This window comes from Doryrhamphus excisus, linkage group LG7 (assembly GCF_037039965.1).
Source record: "Doryrhamphus excisus strain RoL-2023G ecotype Guam linkage group LG7, RoL_Dexc_Guam_v1.1, whole genome shotgun sequence".
Classification (NCBI taxonomy): Eukaryota; Metazoa; Chordata; class Actinopteri; order Syngnathiformes; family Syngnathidae; genus Doryrhamphus; species Doryrhamphus excisus.
The window spans coordinates 7,257,729-7,279,388 of record NC_136363.1 but is presented as its reverse complement, the minus strand read 5'-3'; the positions used below and the strand labels follow the sequence as shown (position 1 = coordinate 7,279,388).

Genomic DNA, 21,660 nt, shown 5'->3' with positions numbered 1-21,660 from the left:
ATATGAGGTACTTCATGAATGGATGTATAGATCTATATATAATATATATCAATATATCAACCTTTTTTATTAATTCATTTTTTAGAAAAAAGTCATATTTCTCCTGACAGCGTAAAATACTTTGTCAGTTTCTTTCTTGACTTTGCGCCCGGCTCCGAGTGGGGCCGTGTTTGAGACTGCGTTTGAAAAAGTGCAAAACGCAAATACTGATGGTGCAATAATGAACATGGCGGGTCGATGGGACACGTATGCTTTTTAGTGGAACGGCCGACGACCTCGCTGTGGAATGCTTTTATTGCAGTAGCGGTTGGACTGTGGAGTGAAACCACATTTTAACACCAAACTGACATGAATAGAGAAGACGACTAGCAATTTTGGAAAAAAAATATGCTGCTTCCGGAACAAAAGTAGTGACATAACGGAAAGAGTAAGTCAGAAGTGCAGATTGGCTACAGTTTCCAAGATATGTTATCAGGTTCAAAATAGGACATTTATGCTAATTTGTGCAAAAATTGTTTGTAAGACATGAAATTATTTGTTTTTATTCGTAGGAATCTCTCTTGTGGAAGTGGACAAAATGCATGCATGTCATGAAATTTAATTGATGTTTCTTCGAAAGGACAAGGCAGATCATTATAAGCAGCTGGTGGCAAACCTTGCCACTGAAGATGCACTTTTTGCATTCTATGGAGAAAAGATCTCTTACTTTTAGCTTGTTTTTCAGAAGATATTCAATCATTTAAGATATTTCTTCTTTATTTCTTGTGAGATAAAAGTGCAACTTAAATATTTTCAATTTTTAAATAAAATTTTTAAGCAAAAAAAATGCCTTAATCTATGGTGGTAACTGATGCGATTTTGATGTAAAACAATATTGTTAAATATCTTGAATACATGAGCTAACCAGCACAGTTCATGTTATTAAAATAAATTCGATTTAGCCACTTTTATCTCGGAAGCAGATTGAGTAAAAAAAAAAATTGTAGACCAGTGATAGAAAATTTGAAGAGAAAAAAGCTTTTTGATTAATCTTAGCTGCTCAACAGTTGAACAAACTCCTCTTTTGAGAAGGTTTCTGTATCACGGCTGCATCTCATGTCACTGGAGTGAGTAGGTGAGTCAAAGGAAGAAAAGCTCCGGGAAAGGGGGAAATCTCTAATCCCGTCATATGAGCCATCTTTACCGCAGATCAACACATCCCAATCCAACCAGGAGGACCCTCTCGACTTTATTGCTGTCCAACCATTGATCCATCCCGGAAACACACATGGGACCAAACCAAAACTGAAGTGGATTCATTCTCCTTTCCACCAAACTGCACCGTTTGAGTTCACTCGTGTACAGTACGGTATGACACTTTGCAAGCAGCCACTGTCTGACTTAAACGGGTTTGGTTGACGTCTGTGATTTGGAGGTAGTATCAGAGGTGGAACAGGTTTGACACCCAAGACTCGTTACTCCCAAGCTGTTGTGTTGAGAGCGAATGCTACTGCCCGACAAGTCATTCACTATCTGTTTTTTTTTTCCTACCGCTAATTTATGCAGACGATGTTATCAGATTCCGATTCACGGATCCTAACCATCCCAAAGTGAACTGAAGGGAACCTTTTGAATTAGTAGAAATGTGGTCCATTACCATCCACGATGCTTTGCTTATGGATCTAACAGTGCTCGCACATGATATGGGCTTGTATATGTTTGGTCACTATGATTTGGGATTTCGTTTATTAGGGCTAATAAGTTAGCTAGCACCCTACTATGCTCTGAGGTAGGTTTTAATTCTATTCTTTCATCGCACTCCAAGCTGGTAAGAAAAACCCAAACGAGTTTTAAAACGCTTTAAAATACAAACTCGGTAGTTGAAACGATGGATGCCACAGACCGGAGACTTCTGATTGGGCTGCTTATGAAATCTACACCTCTCGTGACACACACACACGCACACACACACACACACAGATGTGGACACAAAAAGTGGGAAAATCTTGAATTTGTACTCAACGACAAATCCGATTTGGCTTAGGAAAATATGACTGAGTATTAGGGCCACATTAGAAAACAAATCTTGAGATCTCAAGAAAAGTTGAAAATTCATGAAAATGAAGTTATATATTCATAAGAAAAAAAAATCTTAATAGGCATTGCCTGAGACAGCTATGAAAAAAGGGGGTAATATTGCTTTAGTAAATTTGGTAATTTTTTCTTAGGCTATGCCTATTTTTTCTCGTAAATGTAGGACTTTATTCTCATAATGTGTTTTTGTCATTTTTTTTTTTTTTACGACTCAGTTTTAGGGCCACATTGAAAAGAAAATCACAAATTTAAGAGAATAAAGTCATAAATTTCAAGAAAAAAAGGGTCAATTTCCAAGAAAAATAAAATGCCTGTTACGAATGTTCAAATAAAGTCGTAAATGTAAACTTTATTGTTGTACGTGCGTGACATTTGGTGTAGGGGGGTGAGGTAAGGAAGGCGGAAGTGAGAAGGGCTAGACATTCTAATCTGTTTGTGTATAATTATTCTCGATAAAATGCATTTTTGCTCATACTTTTGGGTGCATGGAACAGAATCATTAGATTAACATCATTTTTTTTATAACTTTGGTTTAAGCAATAACGAAAACCGGGCTACCACTATAAATACGCACACTGCTTGTACTGTATGTTAAACCCCCTTAAACACGCAAAAGTCAGACAATTCTCTCCCAGAAGCTAAAAACCCATTTGGGACATTGGGGGGGGGGGGGGTTGCAAATGAATTATATCATGCAAATACTTCCCCCAAATAAAACAAAAAAAGAGGCCAGAAATGTAAAAAGATAGACATAACATTACAAAGCACACAGGGACTAAGTACATTCATTGTTATCAGGAGCAATGAAGGGAAAGGGGTCATGGTTTTTGACTTAATGGGCATACTGAAATGTGCCTGCTTGTATGCTGGAATGCTTAACACAATGTTCCTGTGCATGTGAAAGACCTGCATCATGAAATGACATTTCAGTTAGCTTATGTCAGGCATTTAGTACGTCTTGGCCGCACCAAGATACACCAAAAGCAGCAAGACTAGGTAAGGTGAATGTGTGCATTTTATTTAAATTAAGTATATGTGAAATGCAGGTAAAAAAAATAGGTACGTTTGGTGCCACATTCCTCCATGCGGCTAGCATTAGTAGCGGGTTAGAGGTTAAATTCCTCCTTGGTATGTATTGATATGTACGTATATTGGATGCAGCTCAGTTTTCCACCGTGGATGGCCTCAACGGCGCCTCTGCTGGCTGGAGCCAAGTAGTGCACTTCATAGCATGAAGACTATACTTGACAGTAAATTCATTCTTCCGTGTTACAATACCTAGTTGTATGTCGTTTACAGGTATACTAAACATGTATTTATTGTTTAATTAGAGGTAGAAGCACAGGCCAATTAAAACCATTCAGTGCTGAAACGGAACTGAGCTGCACCGCTTGGTGGAAACCTAGCTTTATTGCAGTCCTGAATGAGGACCGAGTGACAGTTTGGGTAAACGCCTCCATCTCTCAAGCTATAACATTTCAAAAAAAGGCATCAAGATATTTCTGGGGGGGGAAAAAAGAATGCTGGATGCAGATGGTAACTGTCAGCACTGTTACTATTAGCATGGGCTAAGGCTATCAAGGCCAGTTTGGCGGTGGCGACCCACGGCATCTACTGCTTTCTTTATAAGTACAAAAAAGGTATCATTCATCACCTAAATGCTGCAAAAAAAAAAAAGCTACAAAGTCCATTGTTGTTTTAGTGCAAAACGAACATTGTCAAAAGTTGGAGTTATATAGTTCAAGGTACAAGCAATTACGTTCTGGCATTCTAAGGTGCTGGTATAGTAGTAGGTCAAGTCAAACACCAAGATGCAACAAAAGATTTGAAACAAAGAATGACACTTTCGTCCAACGCTATACTTCCCCAGGTAGGGTCTTTCCAAAACGGCTACTTGTAACTGGACTGGGAAGGGCTTGCAGTCCTTAAGAGACAAGAACAGTCGCGTCAAAAGGCCAGAACCAACACTACATACCTCACAATCATCTTTGTGTATGTAGCACTCTAGGTTTTAGTTTAAGTACGGAATGATCGCTTGTTGTAACGACTCGGATCGGCGGAAACAAATCAAGGTGTCAAGAGACTTTTGGTGCATAGAGTTAATTGATAGAAAAGAACTAAGGGAAAATGGTGTGCGAATATCAACCACACATGCTTCAAGAATTTGGTCGTGCAGCTCAACGCTCTGAAGCCCCCATGGAGAAAATAAAACACACATTCCCTCGCCTCGCCGCGTTATTAGTTTACATGAAAACACTACGCGTGTTCACCACCACGCATACCAATCATCTGTCATTGCAAGACTCCAAAAACAAATGCCATTTAGATCGATAGCAAGGGCAATTATGCAGAAATGGCCAGCAGTGTGATGTTACCATTCCACTTTTAACAGGTAACAAGAGGTAGAACACAAGGCCATTTCCGTACAATTACACCAGTGTCACAATATGGCCAAAACTCCCATTTCAAAACGTATTGACATACACACACACACACACACAGACACGCCTATTGGAGCTCATACCAATGCTATGCTATCAAAAGTGCATCCAAATGTACATGCTTTGAGACCAGCACCAATAATAACAATATTGACATCATAACAGTAAATATCAAGTACATGGTGTTCAGAATGCCCCACAAACACAGTCAGTCGGATTTCTAGTTGTTTTACAGGTAAGAGGGGGAGAATAAGTCTCTTTTTATTGATATTGACCAAAAAAAAGCTAGTGAGGTGCTTTACAGTGAAAACGTCTCGTTCAGGGTCCTTTTTGTGCTTTCCTGTCTTTTTTTTTTTTTTTGAATATGCTTATCATGTTAAGGTTTTATAATCCGATTTGGCTGAGAGCAGGCCCCCAATTGTCCGGCTAGAAAATGTACACAGTTACAAAGGGACCACACAAAAAGCGACTAAATGCAACTTGATTAACAACCAACTAAAAAGCGCCCTATCTACAGTTATAAACACACCAGCTTGGGGTGAGTGAAACATCCCCCTGCTAAAATCTCTTGGTTAAAAACAATGCATAGTTAGAACATATAGACTACATCCACCCCCATCCACTACTACTAGGAACATTTGCTAGCTTAGACTTGTTAAAAGTGGACGATAGAAAAAGTCCAAGACTGACTTGAGACTGTTAACAGTCTTTGAAAGGCAAGAGAATGTTTTGCATTGGACTCTATACACAAATAGTGTTCATTTAGATAACATTTGGGGCATTTGTTTTTTAAAAACATTACTTTCGGCAGTCTCCACTGAAGATTTATTCAAAATATACCTCATCATAAAAAGACTTTGAGAAAGTCATTTGCATAAAAAAAACATACTCGTGCTTTTGGAGAGAATGTTTCTTTTGTAAAGGAATTTTGATCTCTTTAAAGTATTGCAGCTTTTAGGCCACTGTACCAAATGTGTCGCTATGGAAACAACACACCAACACCCGACTCAAAAGACACTGCTGAATCCACTATGCATCAAAAATAGAGAGGGTTGTTTATGAAGGGAAAAAAAACATTTTTGAAAACAGTAGTTGGCTACATGCAAATTCATTAGAAAAAAATGACTCCAATTAAAAACAATCTCTAGAAAGACATGGGGACAGTTGTATGTTCCCCTCTTTGATTTGTAAATCGTGCATCTTAACAAGGCTCAGAGTATTTAAAAAAAAGGTATGTTTGCTGGGAACCAGTCCCAATACGTTATTTCAACACGGGAATGAAGTTGAATCAGAGTCAAAACTTAAAACATCTGTTCTATGACATCATTAAAAGCCCTCTGAAATTCTAAGTGTTGGTTATCAGGATTCCATAAGTTGTCCCAGATTTGGCATAAAATGGTCACTGGGGACAAATACTGAAAAAGAATTAAACAAACGTAAGAGGAAGGTGATCACTCAATGGCACTTTCATCACATAGTGCCCCTATGCGAAAGTCTTAAGTACTTAAGTCCTGATTGAAGTACCCATTCTTGTCAGTGCGCTTTGCTGTGATTGGCTGTTCAATAATAATATAATAATAATAACAACAACAACGTGTCAAACTAATGAAACGCTTTTGACATGATTAAAAAAATAGGGAGGTGAGGTGCTTCTCCTAATTCATAAAGCACTACATTGAATAACAATACTCCTTTCATACTTTGCAACATAATTCCCCACAAGATATACAAATATATAGCAAGGACATAGCTCCAACCCCAAGAAAGAGGACTTCTTTTGCAAGTTGTGACTGCCAGTTTGGCTTGGATGGGCTGAGGGTACCTGCCAGTTGTGTTAGGTGGAGAGATCACGCTGTAAAAGCAACACACAGCGAGGGGTAGTGTGTGTTGTCAGTGGGGTCTCGCCCGAGCCAACCTGGTGCCGTGCAGTCTTAGGCGAAGTACATTGTGCGCAGGGTGTCCTGGTGGATCTGAACGGCTTTGGCCAAGGCCTGGTGGTCGCGCCCATTGCTCTGGCCGGATGTGTGACTGCCCTCGGCGCTGAAAGGAAGAAATCCACATGCAAGGCGGGTTCACTTTGCGAATGTGCCGTCGCACGGCTGCCGATTCTTACCTGTCGTGTTCTTTGTCCACCAAGTGATAGCGTGCACGGAAAGCCACCAAATGGGCATAGTAGGCGGGCGCCGGGATGGAAACCGAGCGGGTGCAGCGTACGTACGTGTGGCACAGCTGGTAGGTGAGGACCTGCAGCTCGTCGGCGGAGAAGTGATTGTCGTCCCAGAGCACGTGGTAGTGGGACGGCCGGCTGGTACCCTGCCGAGTGGGAAATTGAGAATGCAGCTTCTGTCTTCACAACAGGAAGTCGACTCCAGTAAAATCAAATATGGTTTAGATATATATTTTTCTGTTTTTAAATTCTGCAATTAGGTAATTGGGGTCTAATTGGGGTTGTATTTTGTAATATAACAAATGTTGTATCTACATACTGTAGCTGAGGCATACTTTAAATGTATGAACATTGTAAAGAATCTTGAGTAAAATTAGTATGTCGCTACCTGGTGTCCTGGTCACCCGACACACCCGTAACTTAGTATTTATTTTTGTGGGACACGTTACTGATGTTCCACATAAATTCAATCCAGAGTTTATTCCAGCTGTACCTGTATGCCAGCGTGACTGCAAAGGTAGAAATCGAATTCGGATGGGTGAGTGATTTTGGTGTCCACGGTGGTGCCTGCAGGGATGTTTCCACTCTTTCCAACCTGGATAAAAATGCAACAACAAATTTTACAATGAACTTATAAGAGACTATATCGTTGGAGGTGAATCAAAAATACAGACCCTCTCATTCCTGTCCGTACAGAACAGTCTGGTATGGTGTCTCTTCTGGACCACTATGAATGTAATACCAGGTTGGTAGTCCTTCTCTAGCTTGATGCAGGCCTCTCGAATTGCCAGTAGCTCATGTTGAAGAACCTGTGGGTATCAACCAAAATCAGTGAGAAACTAACTGGGTATTTGTCCAACAAAATGGCATTTTGCTTGATGCTGTGTGTCACCTGATTGAACTGGCCCTCAGAGATGCCATCACGGTAGTAGATGATTCGCGTGGGCTTGAAGCGTGTGGACTTGTAGAACTGAATGAGCAGCTCTCGCACCATGGTGGCCAGGTCCTGGATGATCTCCTGGCGGTGTTGCTGTACCCGAACTGTGGCACAGTATCGGCTAGGATGGGCGTCCATACTACCAACAACCTGCAGAGTAAAGTAAGGCCCGTTGAGCAACAATTCATCCAACGCTGTTCTCATTAATCATTAATATGTGTATCTTACAGCCGCAATAGACGGCTTCTTTCCATCTCCTGCAGGAGGATGAGTTACATCAGCACCAAGAAAGATGACAGGCTGTTGAAACACCAAAGGCCTAAAAAAAAAGATTGCAGTAGACACATACGATTAGATACAGAGACATCAGTGGGATGAGTTGGTGGAGAAATATTTCCGCACTGACCGGCCCTGAGGGAGCAGGATGTTGTTGACGCCGCCCAGCTTGACGTTGATCTTCAGACAGAGGTTGGAGAGTGTCTGTGGCGTCGTCTTTTGGACATTCTTCACCTGCACGCACTGTGTGGCCATGCCAAGGACTGTATCTCCAACACGCTTCACCTCAGCTGCATCACCAATCAGTGCATAGAAGGTGAGCATAGAATCCTGAATGAATTCACTGAGAAAAAGATATGCATGATTCCCTCACCGTAGACGGGCGTCTTTCCTGGTAGGATGACGACAACCAGCTGGAGGCCCTGGTATGTGTACTTGAGGTGTCTGAACATGGGCTCCACGCTGTCTGCACCCTGGGCATACTTACAGAAGCAAGGCTGGCCTTGTATGGGCATGCCTGCGTCCCGGGAGATCTTCCTGAGCTGATCTGTGAATGCTCTGAAACGCACAACGAGTTAATTCCCGTGTCTGTGCCTACACACTAATTGCAATTAGCTATGAATGTCACTCACTTGAGCAAAAGTTCAGTGCACTGTCTCTGTGGCGCAAAGCAAGCAATGGCCCACACTTTGATCTCAATGCCGGTGTGGAACTGCTTGTTCCTCATGTCCCACACTCCCTGGATTGGCGTGGCTATTGCCTTGTTCTGGAAAATAAAAGACAACGAATGCAACGCTTCTCAGCACTCATTCCAGAACAGAGACTGTGATCAACATTATTGTAAACTTTGACGGAGACGAACATACCCTGCCTCCGTACAGAATGGATGGTGCTTGGAGAACACGGCCGTTCACTTCCGTCATCTCATCTCTCACCATCACTCCGAATTCACGGACATAAGGATCAGTGTTGAAGTTGGCGCTTCTCATCTAAAAACGAAACACGTATTTTAAAAGGTTGCCCTGCACACAAAGCTCTAGTTAACATGGTCTTTAATTGTGCAACTGTACCTCTGTCTACTCATGTTCTCAAATACCATTATTTCTATACTCCACATGATTTGTAATCCCCATATTGATACTCCGCTACTCACCAATTTACTAATCTCATCCTGACGGTCCGGGGCAGATCTGGCAGTGGCACGGATCATAGTGGAGGTCTGATTGTCTGTCAGCTTTTTGATGCAGCGTTGTCCAGCCACTATGTTACACACCTAGAAGAAATACACCAACAGGTACTGAACAAAACTGTGTGTGCCTGAGAAGCTATTGGAACAACAAAGTGGCTTACCTCTAAAGGCAGGTAGGTATGCTTCTGCTCCTGTCCCACCTGTAGACATGGGAGGTGAGGGTATCGCAGCATGAGCTTGTACTTATCTTTGAAGTACTGCGCCACTGTGCATTCGATAGTTTGGCCGTTCTCCTGCTGTAAGGGGAACCTAAGAGCAGCATGGGACATGAGGTGAGGAAAACTTAGCATGACCAAGCAGAGGGGGATTTAAAGAAAAAAAACATTGGGCTTAAATTTACGTTTGATGGCTGGCTGGTCTTCTGGTCACATTGCAAACTCGGTATTTCCTCTTCATTTGTCCACAGTGTGTGATCTCCACCTTCAGGCCTACATGGAAGAATCAGACCCAACGTTATGTTTAATTTGACAGAGCATAAAGGAAGCTCCATCACACTAACCACAAATCAAGCAGAACCAGCCAGAATTTAAAATGTTTCAAAATTTGCACCGCATTCGAGAGAGGATCTGAATGCCATTTGAATACTTTTAAGGAAAAGGAGCTGGCACTTCAGGGGCTTGTACTGGATTTCAGCACCTCTGTACTGTGCATGCCTGGCGGCCTGTGGTATGGTATTTACACTTGCACGCATTTTGCCTAAACAATGTTTCCCTGAAAAGCATGAGGACTAGTCTGTAGGCTGTTTGCATTCTGTTTACGCATAAATTAGGCACTTGGCGTGCAATTTGTGACCCGAAAATGGTGTGCATAGGCTCCCGCACGACTTACTTACACATTGTCACATAGTGTTTATGTCTAGTACACAACAATAGTATAGTATGCCCTTAGAATATGTAAGAATAAACCAACAATCTTCATTCCAATGGCATTCTGGCTCATTCTACCTTTCGTATGGCTATGGTATAAAGGAAAAGGTATGTTAATAAAAAAAAAAAGTAATGCACAGAGTACCTTTGATTTCTTTGGTAAATTTAACTCTTTGAGAGTCTGTTAAGGGCTTCTGTTGTTCTTCAATGCTTTTGAAATCCAAGACCTCGCACATGAACTCAATGACAGGCTGGGCTTTGTAGAAAGCGGTAGCAGAAACTGCAAAAGAAACATTTGAATGGAACCAACGCTCTAGAATCAGAAAGCTGACTTCAAGTGTCCATGTGGAATTTACCATCAATGTTGAGCATCATTTTCCAAAGAGAAGGCCTGACGGACTGGTGGAAGCCAAACCACACCTCTCTGCCGCCTCCCAGGGGGTTCGAACATCCCTCTGAGGGAGTGAAGAAAGAGCGGCCCACTGGAGTATACCTGAAAAAGGAAATCAACCGAGGATAAGTCAAAACACGTGAGGGATGCATTTGGCTCAAATTTAAATTTGACCACTTTCAATGTGTCTGTAAGCCTCAATTTTATTCAATACAATAGCACTCAAAACTTCAGTATTTTCCGACCTACCTCATAGAGGGCAAATGTCTCATGACCACATCCAGCGCTTGGATGGTCTCAAAGGGGACAACGGGTAGCCGCCCTGACAGGGCCTCATGCAGAGCTTGCAGGCTAACACATGACACCCACTTGATGGATACTTTGAAGCTGCGGTCCTTGCCCTCGCCAGGAATGGTCACTTCGAGCTCAACCTGAGGAAGAAATAAAGAAAAGGTTATGTTTGACAAAAGATCTTGTGTTTTGGCACATTACTGGCATCCTACAAAATGACCTACTCTGTCTCTGCCAATGGGCAAAGGCATGGCAGTGTACAGGTTCTTTCTGCCATCATACACCGGCTTTCGATCTCCAAAGATCTGTGTTTTAAAGTGCTGGACCATGTGCTCTACAATTTCACTGGGAAGGGGAAAACCAAACAAATAATAATCATCCTTTCATTTTGACAGCATCATTGAAAACACGCCAGTACAAACTCATACACACCGGTTGACCCTCCTGGGACATTTCTCTGGCTTGATGTCAATGTCATAATGGTAAACTTCCAGTTTGGGGATTTCCATCTCAAAGAAATTGGCCTGCAGCTTGATTGTCCTGCCCACTGTACCAAAGTCTGGCCTCAAGGGGGGCTTGAACACATATTCTGGCACGGGGGAAGATGGTGGGTCTACAACAGAAAAGCACACACAGTTAAAATAACTTCAGAAGTTATACAGCATGAGGAAGGAGTGCTTGTAAATAGCAAGAAGCTAACCGACAAAACAGATGAAAAACATTGAATAATAATAAGGCATCACTTGATATAATTGATGGGCTGGAACAGAGTGTGTATGCTTTACTGATAAAAAGAATAGCATGTGGATTGATAATTTGAAACGGTGTCGACACATAAAGCAACACACATTTTGACCAATTCCGTGCAGCTTAAACAGAAAAGCTGAGAAGAAAAACAAGCCGCCTCGTTCACTTGAAAGAGTTGCCAAGAAGAGCCGCATCGTTCACCAACGACCCATTACGTTTTGCAAACGAGTATCTTCAACAGCACTTTGAGTGGGCGACTCAAAACAACCGCGTTTAGCAGACAGAAATGTAGGACACATGCACAAATAAATTGGTGATAAGCATCTGCAATGTTTTGGTGATTAAAGCGAATAATGGTGCGTGTCATTTAAATGATTAAACAGTTATCTTAGCGTCAAAATGCTTGAGACATGTCTTGTGTGTTCTTACACCCAATCAGTGTTCATTCTTGTCCATGTCAATCATTTCACTGAAGAAAAAGAGTCGTTCAAAATATATCGCACCAAAAATATTTTTTAAAGCAGGTTGCCTTGGAAACAAACTCGCTTTGCAAAACTGACTCACCAAGAAAAACTGGGTAGAGCAAAGTTGCCAAATGGTGCAAATGGGAACATCTTATTCTAATGCTAATATTTATTTCCTATTTAGCGCCTTTTGTAGAACTGCAACTTGCTAGCATGTGCTACCGTTTAGCTATTGTTAGCCACAACAAATTGGCGGCCCAACCGGTTTGCTTTGGACAGAATTCTCCAATTAGCTCGCACACCAAACCGGACCAGCAAAACCTGAACGCATCATCTCTGACAGATTCCATTCTCATGCCTGTCAATATGCTACTTTTGAAGCATATTGACAGGTTTTGGAAATATGACATTATTAGATGGGATACCCATACTGGTTCATTCTTTACAAATACAGTGATAAGGGCTTAGAAGTATGCAGTATATTCAGCTTACCAGAGCTTGCTGACCCCGAGGAACGGGTTCCCTCAAACATCTCAGTAGCTAAATGGGAGAAAAATACAGGTTAATACAGTTTTGTTTCCTTTTGGCTTTATGACCAGGTGTCGTTTTCACCCAACAGCTTGTGCACATACGTTTAAGTGCACAACTACTGTTGCAAAATTGTTATCACCGTGCAGCCAGAAGTGTTGAAACAAGCTGCTAATCTTGAGAATGAGGAGCCACCCATTCTAAACCTTATAAGTAAAATATACCGGGTGTGCTCGATGCCATCTCGACTGATAGAATATTTCAAAACTAGTTGAAAAGCGTCAAAAAACTAAATTTGCTAAGCGTCTAATGTGAACCAACTACAGCACACAAGCTTCTGTTTATTGTTTATTCACGCATATCACAAGGCTTAAGAGTAAATGTAACATAAGCTTATTTACAACTTCACCCAAGCTAAGATAGGTGATACGATTAGATGGCATCACAAGGCGCTAATTATTCATTCAAATCATGTTTAACTATTAAGAGTTATTACCCATATAAATGCTGAAATGAGCCATAATATTACAGTAACGAACCCACAATTAGCATTTGGAAGCTATCTATACACACACAAGTTTCGGTGAGCAAGGTACGCTCGAAGCTAACTTTGCTAATAGCAGCTTGTTGTTGCACGCTAAGTTAGCTAAGCTTGCTCTCCAATTAATGCCCCACGTAATACAAAGCGAAAGGACAGACGGAGTGGTTTGTGTGAAATGCCTCGACGAAACCGCCTTCAAACGAATATTTCCACACGAGGTTTGGTAAATTATTATATTGTAACTACTGTGTACATTTTGCTAGCTACATCACTTAGCCGAGGCTTGTGTTAGCTTGGTGCCACTTACCTCCAGCAGTGGAATACATTTTGTCGACTTTTAAACCAGTGTCGTGGCCGTAAAAATACTCCACTTTATGTTTGCAAATTCAAATCGAAAATCATACGTGGTCCAAAAGTAGTTATCTGTACAAAAGACGGGAATCCGAGTTGAGAAATACTTATATTTGGTAAATACTTGGAGTCGCTCATTCTCAGCACGTCCCCATCCCCCCAACTCACAAAACGGTAGCGGAGTGAAAAGCTAGCTTATAGCTCGGTGAAGCGAGACGGTTACCTTCCGCTTACTTCCGGCTTCGGTTACATCCGCTTCAGCTTAACATGTTGATCTTTTCCCAAAATGAACTCAAATATTTATAATAAAAATATATTGTATTTTTTCATCTCTTAGCGAAACTCCCCTAACACCTTAAATATAATGTCAATGGGATTTTACAGAGGAATTTGAGTATTTCCTGTTCTATTCACATAAATTGGTTTGTTTCCGGTAACCCAGAATTAGACAGTTATTCTATTAATTCTTACATGCGATCTTTGAAATAGTTCTTTACTTTTTATGTCTACCGCTTGAGTGTGACTGACTAAAATATTTTTTAAATCTTAAACTTCAAAGAGAGCAACTTTTTACCAGTCAACAAATGACGTAATTGACACGAGTCGCAATTAACGTGAAATAAAAAGCAAAAAACGTCGTCATTCTGAAATATAATGTTTTAATACCACAAATGTGTACCGAGACGGAACACGGTTAAAATGGCTGTACAAAATTTTAAATAATTATTTTAATGTATAAATACGTCAACAACCATGGCGCGCTTTCTCTATGGAAGGACTTCCGGGTCATGGAACCAGGTAAGTGCCCGTGCATGAAAACGCGCCAAAAGTCAAATAGCTTGATATGAACATTTGGGCAGAAAAATGTATTACGTTTGGTATATTGTTGCCGAATAGAATGACGATTATGTTTGTTATCGCAACAGTTACCGACGTTTGGTGTAATTGTTGCCCAAACCACAAGCTGTTGCATAACAATCGGGACTACTGTACTATAGAGGTTCAATCCCAATAATGCTGTTGTGGTTGTAATTGTATTTGGGTTCATTGTTGGTTGGTGACAAAGATGTGTTTTTGGGACAACTTTGACTCATATTAAACTAGGTCACTATGGTTACCTAATGTTGCTGCCTGTTACTGTACTTATCGTAATACAACTTTGAGTTTGACAACGAAAGTGCCTGTTCTACCTTTAAACGTTCGATATTTCAGATTTAATTTTAAATATCTGTTTGTACTTAACCGCATCCGGGTACTCGATTCTAAGTTGACGTACTTCCGGCTTTCAAAATCTTAAAATGGTGTCCCGTGCAGTTACACAACTACAACGCTAAGCGTCGCTGTGCACCACTGGATGCTAGTCGTGTTTTCTTTATTGTACTTTGCCAGGATAAGAAGCATGAAATGCATCAAAATCGATATACAAAAACGTATATGTGGTACTTATGAACTTGCTCATATTTCATAGCTATTTTTTCTGTTAACATACGATGGTGAAATATGCTTTTAAAATTAAATTAGCTACTAAATACGCATTTGTAATTGTATTCGTTTTAGTGTATAAATACCGCAAAGCATTTATATAGGCGACATTGCCAACACTTTAATTGATTCCACACAGCAGTACAGCCACACAGCCGGGTGGTTCCCCCCCGTAAGGAAGCTGGCAGTGTGAATTGGGTGTAGCTCTGTGTAGCTGCGCCCTGGCCAATGGAACCAGATCCTCCCTGCAGTGCGTAAGAGCGCGCTTAGGATTTAACCAAGTCTTTCCTGCGCGTCTGGCTGCAGTCTTCACCAGAGCCCGACGACCTGAGACTACTTCCACAATGCCAGTGTAGTTTCCACTTTGGAGCCAGTCTGCGTCGTTTTTTTAACTGATTGACGATTTTTTATATATAAAAAAACAAAACAAAACCTTCCCTTGTGAAGTATGACTGGAGTATTTGACCGGAGAATCCCGAGTGTTAAACCAGCAGATTTCCAGAATTCCTTCCAGCTTTCTACCATGCACCATCCCTCTCAGGAATCTCCTACTTTACCCGAGTCCACCGCCACGGATTCTGGTTACTACAGCCCCGCCGCTGGAGTCTCTCACGGCTACTGCTCGCCCACTTCCACCTCTTACGGAAAGCCCCTGAATGCGTACCAGTACCAGTATCCGAGCGTAAATGGATCCGCTGGAAGTTTTGCGACCAAATCTTACACAGATTACAGCTCGTACACTACCCCAGCTTACCACCAGTATCCTGGCTCCTACAGCAGACCTCAACCGAGTCCACAAGGTAAGACCACTCCACTTATTATATAGTGTTTGGTTATTTCATGAATCACGGAAATTGAGTCATTTTAAGAACGAAGCTTTTATTATTAAATCGAATTATTTAGATTATTTTTTCCTGCAGGATGCATGTAATATTTAAATTTAATTCATTTTTCTAACGTTTAATACGAGCAAACGGTAGTGTGGTATGCTCATTTATCATTTTTATTTTATTCCAGAAAAGGAGATTGCGGAGCCTGAGGTAAGAATGGTCAACGGGAAGCCGAAAAAAGTGCGAAAACCCCGGACTATCTACTCCAGTTTCCAGCTGGCCGCACTGCAGAGGCGCTTCCAAAACACCCAGTACCTGGCCCTGCCGGAGAGAGCCGAACTGGCTGCCTCACTGGGGCTCACGCAAACACAGGTGAGATGTTATATGCTATGCATTTGATTAAATTGCCATTTTAATGATTACAATTTTAATTAAATGCGTTTCAGTGCACATTTACGCACTGCATTCATATTTATTCCCAACCCCTCACGAGCCATACTAACGTTCCTCAATTTCCCGCCGCTTTGCAGGTGAAAATCTGGTTCCAGAACAGGAGATCTAAAATGAAGAAGATCATGAAAAACGGCGAGCTTCCGCCGGAACACAGCCCGAGCTCCAGCGACCCCATGGCGTGCAACTCCCCACAGTCCCCGGCCGTTTGGGACACACACGGGCCCTCCAGGCCTCACAGCCTGCAGCCCCAAAACATCAACACGTCGGCCTCAAATTTTTTGGAAAGCTCGGGGTCTTGGTACACCACCTCAGCCGGAAGCTCGGTGGCTTCCCACTTGCAGACCCCAAACTCGATACAACACTCATTGGCTCTCGGAGCGGGGACGTTATATTGAAGAAAAAAAATGTTGTTCATTTCACTTTTTTTTTTTTTTTAAACCTTCTATGGGACTCGTGTTGACATTTCAGGGGAATATGCAATGTATTTGACAGTCATAGAAGAAACGTGTAAAATGTGTAAATGTGTGCATGTAATTTATTGCATTTTGGAAGACTATTAAACGTTTAAATGGACACTGGAACCTCTCATTCTCGTGTTATTTACCCCAGCCGATCCCACAGATATAAATAACACAAAGCCTCGGGTGATACTTTTTTTTTTTTAATGCTTAAATCACAGCTGTTCGGTAAATAAGATTAATTATTCAGATGATCTGTCGCTTGGCACGTGCTTCCGCTTATTTCAATTTTTATGAATAAGATTTGCGATAACACAATTGAGAAGAAATATATATTTTTTCCCAGTGAATTATCATGACCATTTTTGTAAAAGTATTGTATAGACGAGACTGTGTGTATGTGTGTGTGTGTGTGTGCCACCCTGTACAATTAGTCGCTTTGAATTCGCAAGAGAGGGGGCGGCACTGAGATCTGAGACAATCCGCATTCCTGTGGGGGGGTAGACCGGCTCCAGAGCTCCTGCACTCCCGGCCGCAGCCCAACTTCCGGGTAAAATAAAAAAAAAAAAGGAAGGCAAAAATCACCATGTTATTAGCAGCCATAGTCATATACCACCAGCGCCACCATCAAAACCACTAAACAAACCCCGCCACTTAGAAGACATATTTAAGGCTTGGAAAAGGCACCTAATTGAATTTCCCCCGAGCATGCGCACAAAGGCCCTTGCACGCATTTGGGTGGATTCTGTCTCCTCCGAGATCCACCTGCCATGTCCGGATCTTGTTCCTCACGTGCACCGCAGTAGACTACACCGTCACCAGCTTCCCGCTTCTATATATGCACACTAGTGCTGCCATTATATGGAGAGTGATCGTTTATTCCCAACCGAATATTTTCCACTCAACACCCCCCACCTTACCCCACTCTCACCCCACCACGCCTGCGTTTTTTTGTAAAATCGAGTCAAAAATAATAACAGTTAGTTTTACTGCACAGCTAATACAACTGTATTACAATCCACGGTAATTATTCCCCGTGCAGGATTTAGGGGGCCTCCATTATCATAATCTGGACATTGACAATTACCTATAATTTGCAAAGATGCGCATGGTTCTTGATTGCAGAGGGCCTTTTTAAAAAAAAAAAAAAAAAAAAACCTCCTCTCCTCTCTCTAACCGAGCTCGCCATCACTAAACAGTGACAGTAATAACAGCTAATTTTGCGGGCGATATATAAGAGCTTACCGCTGGTGTGCAAACACTTTTCCCACCTGGATTTGCTTATTGAAGCACCGGGAGTGAGAGATTTCGTTTTTACCGACAGGGAGGTAAGATGGTGCACTTGGAATATTATCTCCTGCATGTCTTATTATGGGGTGTGACATTTCCATTTATTTGATGGGATATTTGTATTTTTTGTGTCTGTGAAAAGTGATATATATTTGATATGCACTAGTGGGCCACTTCATTAGGTATACTTGCATGACAATACAAAAATTACTTTGGAATATTAAAATTGTGTGTATTTATATCCCACCCTCCCCAAAAAATACTTTGCAGAGGTGTAGAGCTACTTTTAATAATAGTGCCACACCTCTTACGTCATTGCAATGCACTTTCACATGAATATATTATGAATATCTATCTCCTGAAAGGTCTTATTTATTATATTTGTTTATGTTTACTCGCATTTGCATGCTTGCATGCTTGCATGGGCCAGGAGCAGACAGGCCCCCCGCAGTGTGTGTGTGTGGCGGGGGGGGAGGGACTATTGGGGGGTCTGCAGGTAGCCTGAATGTACGCCAGTGGGGGCATCCACGACTTTGACAGCTGCACCAAGCTTTTCAGCAATTTCAGATAATATCCCCAGCGCGCTCTCTCTTTTCGGCAATTTGTATATGAATAACGGAATAATTTCCCCCCTTTGTTCCATCTGTGCTACCTCCAAACCAAAATAAAGATGCCTTTTTAGTATTAAAGTGGTAGAAAATTACAGGTAATTATCTTTGACGGTAAAAACGCTGTAATCAGCGGGCTACATCAAAAAATTACCCTAATTATGCCTGCATTTATGAGAAAGAGTGGGGGGAGAAAAAAAAAGCCTCACTTGGATAAAAACCCACAAATTGTCCCAAATATCTCCTTCATATTGAACGCCGCTGCAGCTGGCTGCTTTGTTCCGCATCGATCCCGCGGAGTTTGGCATTTAACGGCTTGCATTAGGACGCACAGACGGGAGAAAACATTTAGTCAATACTTGCAATAATTGAGGGTGAAAATGACAAGATGAGCCGGACCTGCATGGAGGGGAGCAGCGGTGCAGGGTAAGTTCATTTCCTCGCTCTATTCTATTCAGAAGGGGTGGGTGGTGGGAGGTGGGGGTGCTTCAGATGGCAATCCAAAGGCACCCATAAAGATGGCATTTTACTGCATGCGATGTTGGCCCAATATGAGCCTTGATTGTTTTTATTTTATTATTTTTTTCTTCTTAAAAGCACACACTTTTGAGCTGACAGAACATAAAAAGAGTATGTACAGTAAAGTGAAGTGGACTGATTATTTACAAACAAACCAAACAACGATCCACATGTCAAAAGTCTTTTGCCCAAACGTGGCTCAAATGTCACTGACAATATTTGGTGATGGTTTCTTTTTTCTTTTTTTTTTTTTTTTGGGAAAATGGTGCTTCTTCTTCCTTTTTATGAGTGCAGAATTGATCCGAGAGATGCTTTTCTCCCTTCCAGCGTCCACTCCCAAATAAATCGCAGTCCCAGTCTATCTCTGCATTGAGTCCTGATGCGGGGAGGAATACCAGTGGGAATAACCCGGCATGTAGCTGTTGGCCGCCATGTTTACTCCTTTGGATGATGCCGAGATGTCCCATATTGGAGGGATGGACGGTGACCGCGGGGACAGGGACATTGAACCCGGCATGGGGTCGCTCTCGTGCGGATTGCTGCCTTGCTTGAGCAGCTTCTTGAACTTTGACCTCTTGTTCTGGAACCAGATCTTTACCTGCACACCATACAATCAACAAGTCATTACCGGGATTAATTCTTCATTTAGTTTCCGTTTCTCCTCTCCTTACCTGGGTTTGTGTCAGTCCTAAAGAAGCCGCCAGCTCGGCCCGTTCCGGTAAGGCGAGGTACTGGGTTTGCTGGAAACGATGGTTCAGGGCTTGGAGCTGCAAACTGGAATAAATGGTCCTGGGTTTACGGATCTTCTTGCCTTTCCCGTTAAAACGAATCTCCCCGTTTTCAATCACTGTCGTTTTCTGCTGCTCTGCAACAAAAAGAAGCTATTGTTATTATTCAGACACAATGAACCCTTAAAGCTGTCATATTTTGGGGTTATTCCCGGTAATGACACGTCAATTAAACGCTAATTACAATGTTCTTTTGTTGCACATGATCACACCCAGAGGGGAGTATAAAGGGTGGCTTTTACGCACGACTGGTGAGGATGCTAAAAAAAAAAAAAAAAAAGAGGGGGGTGTTTTTCTTACCTGCGCCGTCTAACCTTGTCTGTCCCCCCGTGTTGTTGTGGTACGAAGGCAGGTAGGGGCTGTGGTGCGGATGGCTCACGTAAGGGTAGGCTAAGGATCTGTTGTAGGTGTTGCTGGCCGGGTAGGCGGTGGTGGTGGTGGTGTTGTCGTGCTGGTGGTGGTGTGATCCCGAGTGGAGACAGTGCAGAGGGTAGTGGGCGCCGGCCATCGACGGCGAGCTCTGCTGCGAGTGGGACTGCTGCCCAAACTCCATGAAAGCAGACTTGGACGAGTCCTGAGCCTCCAGACCGTCAGCCATCGTAGTCATGGTCATCATCGAATTTTCCTGCCTTGAGAGCACTCACCCTCCTCTCTCTCAAGACTGAAAAAAAAATCGGCTTCCTCTCTCTCCTCCTGTCGCGGATGTTCTCCCTCAGCCTCGTTGGTGTTATCCCGAATTACGCGTCTTTAATCCCCCCTCTTTGGTATTCTCACCCTAAAGTCGGCTAGAAGAGGTGGGAGATTTTTTACTGTTAAAATTGCGCCCTTGCTTGCAGACTTGGTGCAGACACTACAAGTAAAATGGTTTGTCTCCAAAGGGCAGCGCCTCCCTATTGGTTATTCAAGTCGACGTCATCATGCAGGGCTGTGCGCTTTTGCAAGGGGAGACTTGAGCTGGAGTTAACCCACCTTACCAGCTCCTGCTACAACGACGAGGGGGAATAATATAGGGTGGGAAAGACGCCTAATTCCCACAGACAAGCTGAGCTCACTTGGAATTGCCCTATCGCTTTTCATTCTCTTTTTCTTCTTCTTCTTCTTCTTCTTCTTCTTCTTCCCAAACCCAAACACCCAAATTACGCATGACGCACCACTCAGAATGCACATTATATTGTATGCTTATTATTCTATTTTCCTCGGAATTAATTACATACATGAAAGCGTCAACTGCACGTGCACATGCAAAACTAATCATGATTAAAAACGCACAAAAATGAGATTAGAATAATCACTTTAATCAATTAATAATCATTTTTATTCAGTGAAAAATTGACATGTAAATATAACATAAACTGTACAAATTCCCATATTAATTATGACACTTTTTTTTTACATTTTCAGGTATATTTTCCTCACTATAAGGCCGAAAATTGCTCCATATAAAGATTATAAAATGAAACCATAATCATATCCTTGAAATAACTTGCATTTGGTGATATGTGAGGCCTCATAGTCTCCACTGACATAGTCAACGAATTCAATCATATTTGCAAAAAAACATTAAAATCACATTTAGCGTCATTTTCCTGTTCTGGAGAGTATAGCATTAAACCGTCTCATAAAAAGGCCATGAAAATACAGTAATTACGTTCAGTCAAGGTACCACGAAGACCTATTTTGATTAGCGGGCACACTTTACTCAAATTGCAGCCATAAAATTTAGAACAATTCCCTGGTAATGATGGTGGACTCAATTTATTTTTGGGGAGGGTGGAATAAAAGTGGATATAGCATAAATTATACCCTAATTACACGCCAGTGTCGCCTCAATTATCCTCTTATCACGAACGGTCGTCTAAACGCCAGCGTTTAGTTTCACTTTTCTCCCCTTCTGTATAAGTTGCTACCTT

General features: G+C 41.9%; 3 protein-coding genes across 4 annotated transcripts; 1 reads left to right on the top strand and 2 right to left on the bottom strand.

Annotated features, from left to right (window-relative positions):
• Positions 1-1,792: 1,792 nt before the first annotated feature.
• On the bottom strand, positions 1,793-13,519 carry ago2 (argonaute RISC catalytic component 2). Its single transcript, XM_058047766.2, has 20 exons — positions 13,279-13,519; positions 12,395-12,442; positions 11,124-11,304; positions 10,916-11,036; positions 10,650-10,831; positions 10,366-10,502; positions 10,155-10,289; positions 9,484-9,571; positions 9,245-9,392; positions 9,048-9,167; positions 8,761-8,883; positions 8,527-8,660; positions 8,268-8,452; positions 8,025-8,184; positions 7,847-7,937; positions 7,574-7,768; positions 7,356-7,490; positions 7,175-7,276; positions 6,628-6,827; positions 1,793-6,554 (listed from the first exon to the last, which is right to left on the bottom strand). The coding sequence occupies exons 1-20, from the start codon at positions 13,295-13,297 to the stop codon at positions 6,446-6,448; spliced, it is 2,613 nt and encodes an 870-aa protein (XP_057903749.1). The 5' UTR covers positions 13,298-13,519; the 3' UTR covers positions 1,793-6,445.
• A 516-nt stretch (positions 13,520-14,035) lies between these two features.
• dlx5a (distal-less homeobox 5a) lies at positions 14,036-16,518 on the top strand. 2 transcript variants are annotated; one of them, XM_058047832.2, is made up of 4 exons: positions 14,036-14,120; positions 15,346-15,604; positions 15,822-16,006; positions 16,165-16,518. In XM_058047832.2, exons 1-4 carry the CDS (start codon positions 14,076-14,078, stop codon positions 16,480-16,482), a joined length of 807 nt encoding a protein of 268 aa, XP_057903815.2. In that variant the 5' UTR covers positions 14,036-14,075; the 3' UTR covers positions 16,483-16,518. The 2 variants fall into 2 exon arrangements, with proteins under 2 accessions (XP_057903815.2, XP_057903814.2); XM_058047831.2 differs by lacking the exon at positions 14,036-14,120 and having other exon boundaries at positions 14,898-15,604.
• A 2,673-nt stretch (positions 16,519-19,191) lies between these two features.
• On the bottom strand, positions 19,192-20,618 carry dlx6a (distal-less homeobox 6a). The gene is made up of 3 exons (XM_058047838.2): positions 20,051-20,618; positions 19,634-19,827; positions 19,192-19,560 (listed from the first exon to the last, which is right to left on the bottom strand). The coding sequence occupies exons 1-3, from the start codon at positions 20,364-20,366 to the stop codon at positions 19,321-19,323; spliced, it is 750 nt and encodes a 249-aa protein (XP_057903821.2). The 5' UTR covers positions 20,367-20,618; the 3' UTR covers positions 19,192-19,320.
• Positions 20,619-21,660: the final 1,042 nt, after the last annotated feature.